This window comes from Monopterus albus, unplaced genomic scaffold (assembly GCF_001952655.1).
Source record: "Monopterus albus unplaced genomic scaffold, M_albus_1.0 scaffold273.1, whole genome shotgun sequence".
Lineage (NCBI taxonomy): Eukaryota > Metazoa > Chordata > Actinopteri > Synbranchiformes > Synbranchidae > Monopterus > Monopterus albus.
Window position 1 is genome coordinate 119,572 of NW_018128153.1, and position 13,225 is coordinate 132,796.

The 13,225-nt window shown below is 42.2% G+C and overlaps 1 protein-coding gene across 3 annotated transcripts in view; it reads right to left on the reverse strand.

Annotated features, from left to right (window-relative positions):
* Positions 1-13,225, reverse strand: part of prkar1b (protein kinase, cAMP-dependent, regulatory, type I, beta) — a 63,780-nt gene that overhangs the window by 8,448 nt on the left and 42,107 nt on the right. For all 3 annotated transcript variants that reach the window (XM_020622143.1, XM_020622142.1, XM_020622144.1), the window contains 4 exons: positions 11,176-11,222; positions 7,821-7,979; positions 3,674-3,734; positions 1,232-1,353 (listed from right to left, as the gene is read on the reverse strand). In XM_020622143.1, the coding sequence (XP_020477799.1) occupies positions 1,232-1,353; positions 3,674-3,734; positions 7,821-7,979; positions 11,176-11,222 (389 nt within the window). The remainder of the gene's footprint in view (positions 1-1,231; positions 1,354-3,673; positions 3,735-7,820; positions 7,980-11,175; positions 11,223-13,225) is intronic.

Consider the following 13,225-nt stretch of genomic DNA (forward strand, 5'->3'; position numbering starts at 1 on the left):
TGCGTGTAGGATGAAGAGTATGATGAAGTGAGGGTATTATAATGGGATGAGATAGACCGTGCGGTAGTTGGCTTGACGCCGGACGTTGGGTGCATGGCGTGGCTGGTCTATGTTTAATTTAAGGGGCTGGTCGATGAGGAAATTGGTTTGTTTGGTATGTACAATGGATAGGGCAGTGATAGGATGGATATATGGTGGTTGTTGGGGACTGGCACTGCTGTGGGTCTGAGTGTCCGGTGTTGGGCTAATGGTACCATGGTCTAAGAAAGGGGGTAGGACTAGATAAGTGTATACTTCTTCCTACTCCCTTTCAAGCATGTACTATTGGAATGTTGTGATGTCTTATGTGTATTGGCTGAAATGTTGAATCAATTTTGTTTTTCGCAATATCAATTTTTTTAGTTGTACATGCTTGGAAGAAACAAATAAAAAAAAAATTAAAAAAAAAGATGTGAGGAGGATGGAGGGAAGAAGAGGAGTGTTGCTGTGGAGGAGCGCGGATGTGAGCAAAACTTACCCCCTGATAAAATCCTCCCCTGGCTCATACACTGTGACCCATACAGTGCTCACAAAGGCTCTTGATGGACATACAGTGTAATGAGTTGGACAGACAGTAACTGGCAGAAAAGGTGACAATGTCAGAATCACTGACTAACCTTCAAGCAAGTCTGAGAGTGAGGGGGGAAAGTAGGAGTCAAGGACAAAACAACACCCCCACCCCCCTGAGACAGAGTCCTCTTGACTTGACCCTGGAAAAAGCTATGTAAGTATGGAGTTAATCAAAAGCGTGGTAGGATGACAGGCAGGGGGCCCTCCATGAAGTTACGTCAGGGGCCCCAGTTCCACAAAGCCTGCCATGTGGGTGTGTGTGTGTGTGTGTGTGTGTGTGTGTGTGTGTGTGTGTGTGTGGGAGGGGGATTTACACATTAAAACTTTGCGTAGTCTGTCTGCTGGTGGCAATAAACTGGGATCAGTTCCGATCACAGCAACGAGCCCACCATGATGTACATGTAATCACACCGTAAATGGTCTGTGGGTCCCACATGTCAACACACACAGCTTACAGGAAATGTGACAGTGAACGAATAAATAGATAAAGATTTACTAGTGCTACTTTCTCTACAAGACTTGTCAAAACAGTAACACAGCACAAAGATTCACACACACACACACACACACACACACACACACACACACACACACCTCACCTCTGTAATATAATAAAACTCACCTCTGTAATAATGAAGAAATCATCACCAGGTTCTCCCTGCACCACTATCTTTTCCCCATCCTCAAACTGAACAGGCTCTAGAGCATCGGCCACAGTCAGACGTTCCCACTTATCCAAGGACTCTGTTGACGGAAAACACAGTCATTTGCATTCATGAAGGCAGTAGCTGATACACAAACATGTAGAATATATTTTGCTCTAGTCCTGTGAGCTGATGGAAATTCAAACCTCAGGATAATCCAGTCATTCATCAGGGATTATTACAGTACATGGCAGGTCCCCCTGTCTCCCCTCCCTCTTATCATGAGGCCTCAGGGAGCTAATACACCTTGAAACCAACCCCTAAATTTCTGTCCTGCTGATTCTGGGGTGTGGTGACAGCGAGCTGTCATCTCTGGGGTTAATTCAAGTCTGACCATACCATAACAGAAGGATTAAGACTTTCCAGTGTGACAGCGATGTTTGTTAAGTGGCTGAGGTTGGAAGACCTAATGGTGCTGTATTCAAAATGAATATTTTTGTTAGTGTAAAATATGATTTAGTTACACTCCAGGGTTAGAAATTCTAATTGTATGGTTTTGTAATATTAAAATTAAGCTTACGCTTGCTTAAACTGAAACTAACATAATATCGAAATTAAATTAGTTTCAAAGATAAGTATCTATGAGATCTTGGAATAAACATTTTTCCCTTTTAAAACATGTAAAAAAAAAACTGACCATTTGTGAACAGGCCTGTCAAAACCTGTGAGAGGATCTATCCTTTTCAGTTTGTGTTGATCCTGAGAGCCCGTGGCGACAGCTGTCTTTCCGACTGTCCGACCACATGTACAGTGACGTGGTCAGACCGGGATATTTCTAGAAGCTGTTGGGCATTCACACAGAAACCAAAAACGCAGGCGGTCATCTCACATCTTCACTGGGAAAAATATTCCAACCAAAGGAGTTTTGAGCAACACAGATGAATTGATATCTACTCATCCTTTTTATCTCAATTCAGAAGATTACCGTTGCTTAATCTCAACAGTCTATACGCCTACAAAGTGGAACGTGGCTTATCTGCAGCAAAAACACTCCTCATCTGTAGCTTTGTCTAGATGAAAGCATGATTCAGTGTTTTAACTTGAATAAGACATGCGTTAGAGGCGTAAAACTACAGCAGAATCTTTTTGTCTGAGGCTATTGTCTCCTAACGACACAGTAAATGATACCAGTGTGTCTATTTGTGTGTATATGTTTGTGTCTGTGTGCAAATGTGTATGTACCTAGGATTAACTAAGGTGAGGTCTGGTGGTTTGGAGGTGTCCAGTGTCCCTTCTGCTGGGGCCGGGGTGTCTGCCAGCCCCAGATGGATGTCCTCTGTCTGGCTGCAAACTAAAGGCAGCAGGGCCTATAGGGGTGATCCTTAACAGCTCGGCAGGTAACATGATACACAAAAGTGCTGACTAAAGAACCTACATTTCATGCTTCGCAGAGCCTGCACCCACTTGGACCACTTTGCTACACACATACATATTACGCACACAGGGAATTTGACATTAAGATGTTGAAGGCTCTGCGTTTGTGTGTGTGTTTGAGACAAGGAACATGTTTCTTGGCCCTTCACTCTACAACATCAAGGACTTGTACCCAATTTCGTGGCTATCTCAAAAATCAAAGACAAACAAAAACACTCCCGCCTCCTACCCCTCCTCCAATTCAAAGAGGCAGAGCGGAGAAGCTGGGCAACAGAAAAAGGAATTAAAAAAAAAAAGAGTCAAAGCACCGCAAAGAGGGAGCGTTTGAATACAGGCCTTGACAAGGCTGTCAGAAAGGGAGGCACAGAAGAAAGAAGGTGAATGAAAAGAAAGCGTACCTTGCACAGACGTTCTCCTAAGACCTGAATTGAGTATATGTGTTTACTCAGCCAGCTAATAACTCTGTACAGGGGGCATGGCCTTACTCTGTACACCACACACAAACGATCAAGTGGAAGGAGATGAGATGTCAGTTCCAAATGCAACTCGTTTAGTAAGTTTGAATGAATCTCTTTCGCCATTCCTCCAAACTCAATGGCCTCTGTAGGATGGGTATTATCCGAATTCCAGTGGGAAAGCTTAACTCTCTATTTGTCAATTGTCCACACAGCGGGATTGCAGAGCGTGACCGGCTTTAGTATGAACAGTGAGAGAAGATTAGGACTGTACACACAGACTTTACTCAGCCATGGGCCCTATGTGACAGCGTGCGCCTGTGTTTATGTGGGCTAATCTAGAGTACTGTATACTGTACGGCGCACTTGGCAGATTCAACTGCCTGCACAGTAGACTCTCTGACCCGGGATTTAAAATGAATGCATAACATGACCTGCATGTGCAAGACTCTCATGCATCAGCATAGTCATACATGCAGAGAAGCCAAGGAATATAACCACAGACACCATGAAGCACATATGCAGACTTACCAAGAATGGAGACTTTGCTGAGGAACTCTTCATACATCTTTCTCTTCCTCAGTGTGCTGCCCTGAAATACAGAGGAGAAACACAAATCAAATTCTTCAAAATATTGTGATCATAATGTCTTGGTTTAAAGACAGAACTGATTTATTGCAGTTTGGTACAATAATATATAGTTTTCTCTTCGTTCACTTCTGAGAATATATATTTTAAATCAATAGCATCCACTGAAACTTACTTTAGAAAGTACATCAGCGACTCGTACAGAAGTTCTTATCTGAACAAATCTGAATACCTACTACTTTGCTGCGATGCTACTGAGAGTCTTGCACAGAATTTGCACTTCTTTGTTGTGATGAGTTCAAATAGAGTTTCTCTAAATGACAACCCATTGTCCCATACTTATATTCAAAACTTTTTCTTCTCTTGAGATAAGTATGACCATTTATTTCATCCTTCTTGTACCACACATGGTCTGTGTAGGATTTTTTTCACCTGAACACACAGATGTCATTTTAATGCAACGTTCATGTTGTCCACAGTGGTGCATGTTTCTCGTTCACTGGTCATGTGTAATAAAAGCATTTTATATGCCATGGGTCAAAATTTAAGAAAAGTGATTATTGCCAAACTACAAAATTCTAAAATATGGAAAGACTATGAATTTACAAGATCATCTCTGATTAACAGATGACCGGTCATGACGTCATACTTACAGAGATGTGTACAAGATGTGTGGTAATGTTCACTGCATGTGTGTGTGGCCCACCCCACCCACCAGGCCGGGGACTTTCCCCTGCCTGCCTCTACGATGAACATCAGGTGCTTCCTGACAAGTCTAGACCAAGAGGACCCCTTCCCTAGCTGCATATCTCCTGTTCCCCTTCCTTCATTGTACAGAACCACTCAGAGCGAGCAGGAACATAAAGAGAAAAAGAGAGAGTGAAAAGAGATGATTTTTTTTCTGCCGTGTCTGCGTTTGCATATGGGAATGATATATTGAGGCTTGGGGTGTCTTCAGTGCATAAGTGCCTGAGTCCCGCTGCTGCCTCTAATTTCATATAATTTCAAATTTTGTCGTAAAAGGGGAGAAAGTGTTCTAAAATGAGCCAACGTAAAACTCAGAATCGTAAACAACTTGATTAAAGGAATTCTAGCATGTATCGCCTCCCTCCTGGATAAATGATTCGAGCGCGAGTTTCTGTAAGTATGTGTATGCAGGCAGGCCGTGTGAGTGTGTGTGTGGTGCGTGCAGTCTGTTTTTAGTTTTGCCACTTATGTTTCGCTGCTGTCTCTGCATAGACAAAACTTCATGCTCATTAAGCAATCAAATACACATGTATACTCTACCTCTAGCACAATCTCGCACGCACCTACAAATGCACACACAAGCATGCACTCCATCATTCGCAGAGATGCTGGCTGCTGAGCTTAAAGGCTTACCATGCACACATAACATTATGTTACACAGCAGGTCTGATTTATGTGACCGGAAGGAGGAGGGCTGGATGGGATGTCAGCGCTCAGGCAGAGATGAAATGCAAATGATACTTTTCTAAATTTCTGTTATCATTTATTTTGCCAGTGCCCCTTTTTTTAAAATCTGTATCTATTCTTGTTCTTCCTGTCTACTTGGGAGGGCCTGAGCACGTGTTTCATGTACAAAACTCCCCTACTCTTGTTGGTTCTAATGAGTTAGCTCCTCCTGTGGTTAAAGATGAACCAGCCTCTGTGTCTGCTTGCCATCTTTGAGGTAAAGTCATCAAAGAGTTGAGGTGTGGAGTGAAGCCAGACTTAACCAACTGCGCCATACGCCCCATCCTCATTACCTTCATCTTTGTCCAGTGTGAAACACAGAACCCTCCACATTTCTTGACATCATTCTTTCCTGTCTCCTTTCGTCTTGTTTGTTGACAGTGACGTGTTAGTTTGTTAATGGCTTTGTCTGTAGTTGTGTGTGTTTAAATACCAAGATGACACAAGAAGATGGGTATTGTATGACTGGTGACCACACAAAAGAGTGTATTTATCACAGGGAATGATATCACTGTACACTGTTTACTAAATACACTCCTGGATAAGAAGGAGAGGAGCCAGTTTTGTACAGCTGCCTTGGCAGATGTTATCAACATGGTCAGTGGTTAAAACTGCTTCAAGATCAGTTCTGGTATTGCTGATTATGCCATGTGTAAGTGCCTTTTTTTTAACAACTGGGTGGTATAAGATGCAGGTTAAATAGAAAATCTTCTACAGTGATGTCTTGGAGGCACATGCATAGCTTAGTGTACAGGTGCTCTAGAAAAGGGCAGAAAGTAAATGTTGTTCTGCTTATCAGTTACTTTTTCAGTCCATATTAAGCAATGACGAAACATGCCCCTCTGAAATTCTGTGAGGTGACATCAACAAACTGTCCATAACCCACCAATATTAAATTTAAACAATAAAAAAGTACAGAAAATCAGGTAATGTTCACATTTAGGAAGCTGGAACATGAGAGTATTTTTAATTTTGCTTGATTAAACAACTGAAAATTTATTATAAACCCTTTTGCAGGTTTTCTAGCAATCATCTTAATCTACAAATTGAATCAGTTATGCTCTAGAACAAGTTTTATATGACAATATACTTAGCTGATGATAAACTGTCCTAATGGTTTATGAACTGGACTTACATCATCTGGAAGTCAGAAGGTGTAGAGTGGCTGAAATACAATTTGTCACCTCATTTACTTGATTTTAAACTTATAAATATTAAGCTTTTCAGTCAAATTACACTCTGCAAAGAAGCAGGGCAGGTGAGAAGCAGATGTGCAAACAATAAAACTGATGGTAGTGGCAGAACACCTTCCTGAGCTCCTAACTAGCTGCAGACACACACACACACACACACACACACACTTAGACACACAGAGAATGCTCATTGTGTTGGCCTAAGATGCTGCCAGAGTACCACACGTTATAAAAACAGCTTTACAAATCACTGACATCAATAATTAACTACAGGTTCACATAATTGAATTCTGCTTCACCCCATCTCCCCTCCTGTTGCTGCTGGAAGGGGCGAAGGAATGAGAGCTGGTGTGAGAGAGAATTATAAAAGGGAGAGAGAATCGTCTCAAAGCAAGGTTACCATGACATACTGTACCCTCGGCTCAACTATGCGCTTAAGAGGTGACATGAGTGCTCGGCAGGCCAGTGCAGACTTTTAAAACAGAAAGGTCCAAACACAGGCCTTCTCCCCTCTCTGGGGGTTCAAACTGTTTAACACAGAACAGAGATGTCATTGCTGATGAAGGCTCAGATGCACACGGCTGTTTGGAAGGTTAATTGGAGGCTATCTAATTTATTTGGAATAAGGTGTTAGAAACATTTATTTGGGCATGGACACACACACAAACACGGCAATTCGTCATTCAAAAGCACCCAAAATGTTTCTGTATAAGGGAACAGATATGACAGCTAGGGCAGAGCACCTCGTGTTTCCAGTTTAAACATTTAGACATTCTTGCTAGATAAGCTCCTGGAGCTGGAAGTGTGTGGAGAGACATTAGAGCTGACCCCCTCTCTTTTCTATTGCCCTCATTCATCCCCCTCCTCCTGTATTTTTTTTTGTTTGCCTTTCTTCATCTAGAAAAAGACCCGGAGAAACATTAAAATGGAAGGATACACTCCCGTGTGTGTGTGTGTGTATGTGTGTATATTTGAGTAATAAAAAAAATTGTTTAAGGAGTCTTAAGTGGTTGAGAAAATATTGCAAGCTATGGATGAGGAATGATAAGAGTGTAGAGCATCTACTACAGCACATTTTACTGTGTACATTTCATTTATTTTTGTATTGTGTCATGATTTACTACAATGCATATGTACAGCATTTTTCAGCCTCTTCTCTGAGACCAGGACATGCTTTCCACTGCTGCCTAACACTGTGGACTCTAAGGTAATGTCACTGCATGTGTACTTGACAACGCTTGCGTGCACAATAATTGTCGAATAGTTCCCAGTGAACATTAAATGCCATTTTGATTTGAAATGCCCATCCTTACTATTCAATAAGGTTGCAACAGTGTGATAAGACAAAGCTATAGTATGTACTGCAAGTCTGAACTTCACTCAAAGTGCATACTGTAATAGCATGAGTGTGCTGAAGTTTGTACCATCAAGATACGCCGGTAGCTGTCTCGGTCGATGCCCCACAGTTTAAGATCAGTCTTGGCTTTGACGGTGGCAGCTCTGGGGGTCCCATAGATCAGGGCCAGCTCTCCAAAACTACCTCCTTCTCCAATCCCGGTCACCCACTCCCCATTCACATACACCTGCAGACAAAGCAAGAAAGAGTGATAGACAGGGTCTTGTATAATATTAAATACTTCTTAGTAATGTAAATTATTTCTGGGTGGACTGTGAAGAATTCAGTTTTTTTTTGTCATTCCAACTTCTCTACCCATCTTAAGACACCTTTCTTAACCCTTCTCCTCAGTTTCTGGGCTGTTTGATATGCTCACCAGGCTCGCCCCTAAGCATTTGATCCGCACTAAGCCCCCAGATGAGACCTTCTAAAAAGCTTTCTAACCCTCCTATCTCTACATCCATCCCTTTAATTTTCTCTGTCTTCTCTTGTTAGAGGATGATGGAGAATGGAAAGCTCGGGTAGACTTTGAGGTCTACAACACATACATGCATTCTCACATGCTCGGTCACTTACACACACACTTACACACTCACACACACAGCTCTATTTAGGCCAGCCACTATATATCCACAGACAATACAACTTCATTGAGGCTCAGTCAGGCTGTCTCTGTCTCTGGGGCAGTTATGGTTTCACCTGACGACACACTATCCACTATTTTGTTGACTTAATAATGCAGACAGAGGACAGAGGAGGACAGAGAAGGAGGGAGGGATGGTTTATCTCTCAGGTGGCTGATGTGAATTGCCAGAATTGTTGCAAGCCATTATTCAAGGTTCAGCATAAACCACGGGGGACTTATCCTTCACTATAAACTGGGATGGCTTCAAAGAGATGCAGGGTGCTGGCTATGGTTACGTCAACCCAAGAAGAACAATTACATCACCCCTTAGTATTTTTTGTATTGCACAGTTTCCCAATCTAGCCCTGATGTATCTCCTGACCTGTTTGGTATTCCCTGTTGTACATGTGATCCCATGAGGTTTCACACATGCATTCATGCTCCTGCTCAGATAGAGCCGTTTTCTTTGCTTAAACAATAAGCATTAAATCCTAACTGGATCAGGTTTGCAAGAGCAAATCTGGAGTAAAGACTCCAGAAAAGGTGGTAACATAATGACTGAAACTGGAAACACATGAAGGCTACTGTAGTGAGTCAGCAGTGTGGAGAAAGTCAAATGGAGTTCATGATGGAAAAGACTGAAACAAGTCCTGCTGCCTCACAGTTGTCACTGAATTTTCCATTTGCAAGCACCTACTGTATGGCAGACTGTGGGTGCCTGATTAAAAAGCAACAAAGAAATACTGAAAGGTAAAGAAGCAGGCAGTATCAATGTATAGTTCTCTCTGTAGTTAGCTGCAGTGTGTTCTCCTGTGAGTGTGTATGTGACAGGGTCTGTCACTGTTGTCTATTTGGCAGCAATTGTTTTATTTCATTCCCAAATGGCAAATCTGCTCTAAAAATAAAACATAATTCATTAAACTAAACTAAATAAGACCAATCAAAACACTTGGATTATGTTAAAAATCCTTCAGTGAATTATCACCAGACATTTGCTCACAGAATGCCAGATACAATCATCTGTGATTAGAAGACACTCAATATTTAATTAAAAATAGCATTTTAATCCAATAAGATCATCTCAGATTTTGGAATGAAAGTTTTAATTTCTTTTGAGGTGCACTCACATACTTTAAATACCAAAGGCCAAAGTTTGTAAGTGAAAACATTTGTGTGCAGACATGGGGGAGTGTTTACATCAGTGGCAGGGGTTGTCATGTTACAGGCAGTTTAGAGAATACTCACAGATTTACACCCCTGTCTAATGAGAGGCATCTCCACATTTTAATGACCTTGGCACTGAGCTTAAAGAAGTTTAGTGCCTAGGCTGTGACTGGGAGGCAGCAGCTGTGTGGAGATACAGGGTTGGTTGGTGGGATGAGGTAAAGAAGACACATATCAGCAGGTAGGGGGTGAGGCTGAGGATAGGGGTCTTCATCTAGCTTGGGTGCTGACTGACAGGGTGCTGGTTGTAGGAACAAATGTCTAAGACAGAGAGACTTTCAAGTCCTGGCCCAGGGCAGACTACCTCCAGTTCAACACATCGGAGGAAACAATAAAAACAGGCAGTGATGCTGCAGCTGAGACTGAGCACCAGAGCAACAGTGGAGTGAATATAAAGTTGGGACAGAGGTGATATTGCTGAAGTGCAAAGATCAAATTACAGCCTCGAAAAATTGCTAATGAAAGCAACTTAGTTCCAGCTTGCAGTCTGACTTAAATAAAAGAGCTGTAAGGATCAACTTGTGATAAAAGGACAGGCTGCAACTTACACCCAACTAAACCAAGCGGTTTCAACATGCTGCCATTGAAAAGAGACAAGCCACAGGCGGTTAAGATTAGCAGTGAAAACAAAACAATATTTCCCACTAAAAAGCCTCTATTGTGAGACTAAGGTTATCATACACAATATTAAATGTTACGCAAGACCTTACACTGAAGACAGCTGAGGCACAGAGAAAAATATAATCATGTCAGGAAAAAGAAGAGAATATCTTGCAGACTGTATGATAGTGCCCCCACTTTATTACAGTGAGCAGGCAAAATTTTATCAGTGCTGATGAACTTTTGACCTTACTAGTCGATTCATCACATTTTACAAGACGAAACAGTGCGAGTCAGTGCTAGAACGTTTGGTCAGAGCTGGCTCTGTCTACAAGGCACCATCTTTACTGACAATATTTATACACTTCCTTCTCTCTGCGTCCCAGGTGGGCCGGCTATGTCGGCACGGCCGACCAGATTTTCCAACCTGCTTCTCTCCTCTTATCCACTGTGTCTATGCTCACCGCAGTAAGCTGATAAGGTCACTTCCTGTTTAACTTTCCATCAGCTCCTGTTTTATCTCTCCACTTAGGTATATCACTCTGTGTCAGGCTCGCAAAGACAAAAGATGTCCTCAGCCTTGCTGCCTTCACCGAGGGCTGGACTCTATAGCGCTATGTTCAGATTGTCATCGGAGTGGAACCGAACGTTGAAGAGAACCAAACATAGCGGAAAACCAATACAACCTGTTCATTGTTAGTGGGAAACATTGTCTCAACTGAGTGGAAAAGGCTGGGTCTTCCCCCTGAGTCCAAATCCTTCTTATGGCCAACGCTTGCAAACAGGTGAATAAATGCTAATACAGTGCATACAGGAGTCCCCTTACTACTTGGAATGGTGTGCTTTAATGCATTTCACTGAAAATAGGAGAAACTGCTCTAAAGAGAAAATGAATGAGTGTTTTTGTTTGTGCGCTGCCATGTAGGCCACTTACGTCCACTTCACCTTGGTCAATCACATAGAAGTTGTCTCCTTCATCGCCTGGAGGGGAGAGAAGAGAAGAAACAGGAGTTTGTGAAGAGAGAGAGCAGATTAAATTCAGGAAAAACACCTGGCTTTGAACCAAAAGGAAAACGCACTCTTCCTTTTACTTCTACCTCCAGCTTAAGTTCACAGGTGGATTTTTAAACCATTAAACCAAAGTGGGGAACAGCTCTGTGCTTTAAGAGTTTAAAATCCTCTGTCAAACAGCTGGATCACAGCTTTCTCCGAGCCAGAGAAAAATACATTTAGAACTTAGGGTTTGAATATCCCAAAACATACACAATAAGAGATGCCTTTTCTCACACTCTACTCAGCTGACAAATTCCCTCCTTTAAAAAAAAAGGTTCAATTTCTTGCTTTGTGATCATTTTTCTTTGAATCTTTATAAAGTGAAGGCCTCAACAAGCTTCAGAGCAGACCCGGTGTCAACAATGCTGCTGCCTCCTCCAGAACACATATTTCACCAGGCCTGCCAATATAGTGTATTAGTGAAATAAGGACCTTGCCAAAAGAAAGTTGCAGCAACAGCTGTGCTCATTGCTGCTGGTTGTATGGCTTAATGGTGGAAACTGAAACAGAGATGCCTAAGCATGGAGGGATTAAACCACTCACTATTAGGGAAAATGTTAAAGGAGCAGTTTCAATTTAGGAAATTCACTTTCTTGCTAAGACTTAGATGAGAAGATCAATACCACTATACCAGTAAAAATACAGCTGGAGGCAGCAGATGGCTAGGTTAGCCTAACAAAGACAAAACAAACTAATCTGTACTAAGAACACTGTGTAAACTGAGTTTGCCATCTACAGAAGTTCTGTAGCTACTGGAGTATATCTTGACAAGCATTAACTTACTGAAATCTCAACTGGTCACCTGGCAACAGTTCCCAAAATGTAAAACATTTAAGTTCCTTTAAGTTCAGCCTAAGGCTTGCGCCAACAGAAAAGGCATGTCAGACTCTGAAGGGTTGATTCTCTGGGTGGAGGGAATTTAAGAGATCAAAGATGCAACTTGATGCTGCCCAACAAGAGGACATTTCATTAATAACAATACAGAAATCCAGTGGGCACTATTTCCACTTTTGTCTTTCCTCTCACTGGCTATATCAGCTACAACTAACTGATGATGGGTAGCTGTTATTTGTGCAAGGCTTGCAACTCAAAATGCTTTCTGTTCTGTCCACTGGATCCCAGGAGCATGCTGTGCTCTAAAAGTGAACCCTAATCGTTAAAGCAAGCAACTAGATCTGGGAGGCTGATGCCTGGTAAAAGCACCTAGTCAAGAGATAAGATTGAAAAATGACGTGTCTTCCTTTAATTATTCTCTGTTACATAGGACTCAGGGGAAAATATTAAAGAACTACACACATGAGCACTTCTCTGGAGCTTCTGCAAAATGCATCTCCATTCAAAGTGGGTAATGATGCATAAGGATGCATGGGACAAGTAAGCACTTTGGTGGTACCAAGTCAGAGTGTGCATGCCTGTGTATGTGTGTGTCCACCTGAAGAGTTGAATGGCTGAGAGAACCCTGTGTGTAAAGTTCACAGGAGTTCACACGGCTAATTAATACTGAGTGGAGAGTGCTCATTAATCATAAGGCTCTATTTGTCACACAAAACGCTCCTTGTCTGCCTGATGGTGTGTTCTAGTGGAGACCCCGGACACACACACAACCTGCTGCAACCTGGCCCTTTGCTATCTCGCCCTCTCTGTCTCTGCCGCTCTCTCTCTTTCATCTCATCTCTCTCTCTTTCAATTCCCTCTCGCTCTGTCTATCTTTTCTTTCTACTCTTCCTGTCTTTTATCACTTTGGTTCTCAAGCCTTTGTTTTGTGCCCTTCCAATCCCCCTGTGCCTGAGAGCGCAGGCAAATATTTGACTGGAGCATGCACAAACACATAGACACACACACATATGTAGACTGGTGTACTCAGTATGGCCTCATTTCAACACAAGATAATCGTCATATACTCTGCTGGAAAAAAAAAAGGGGGGGGGGGG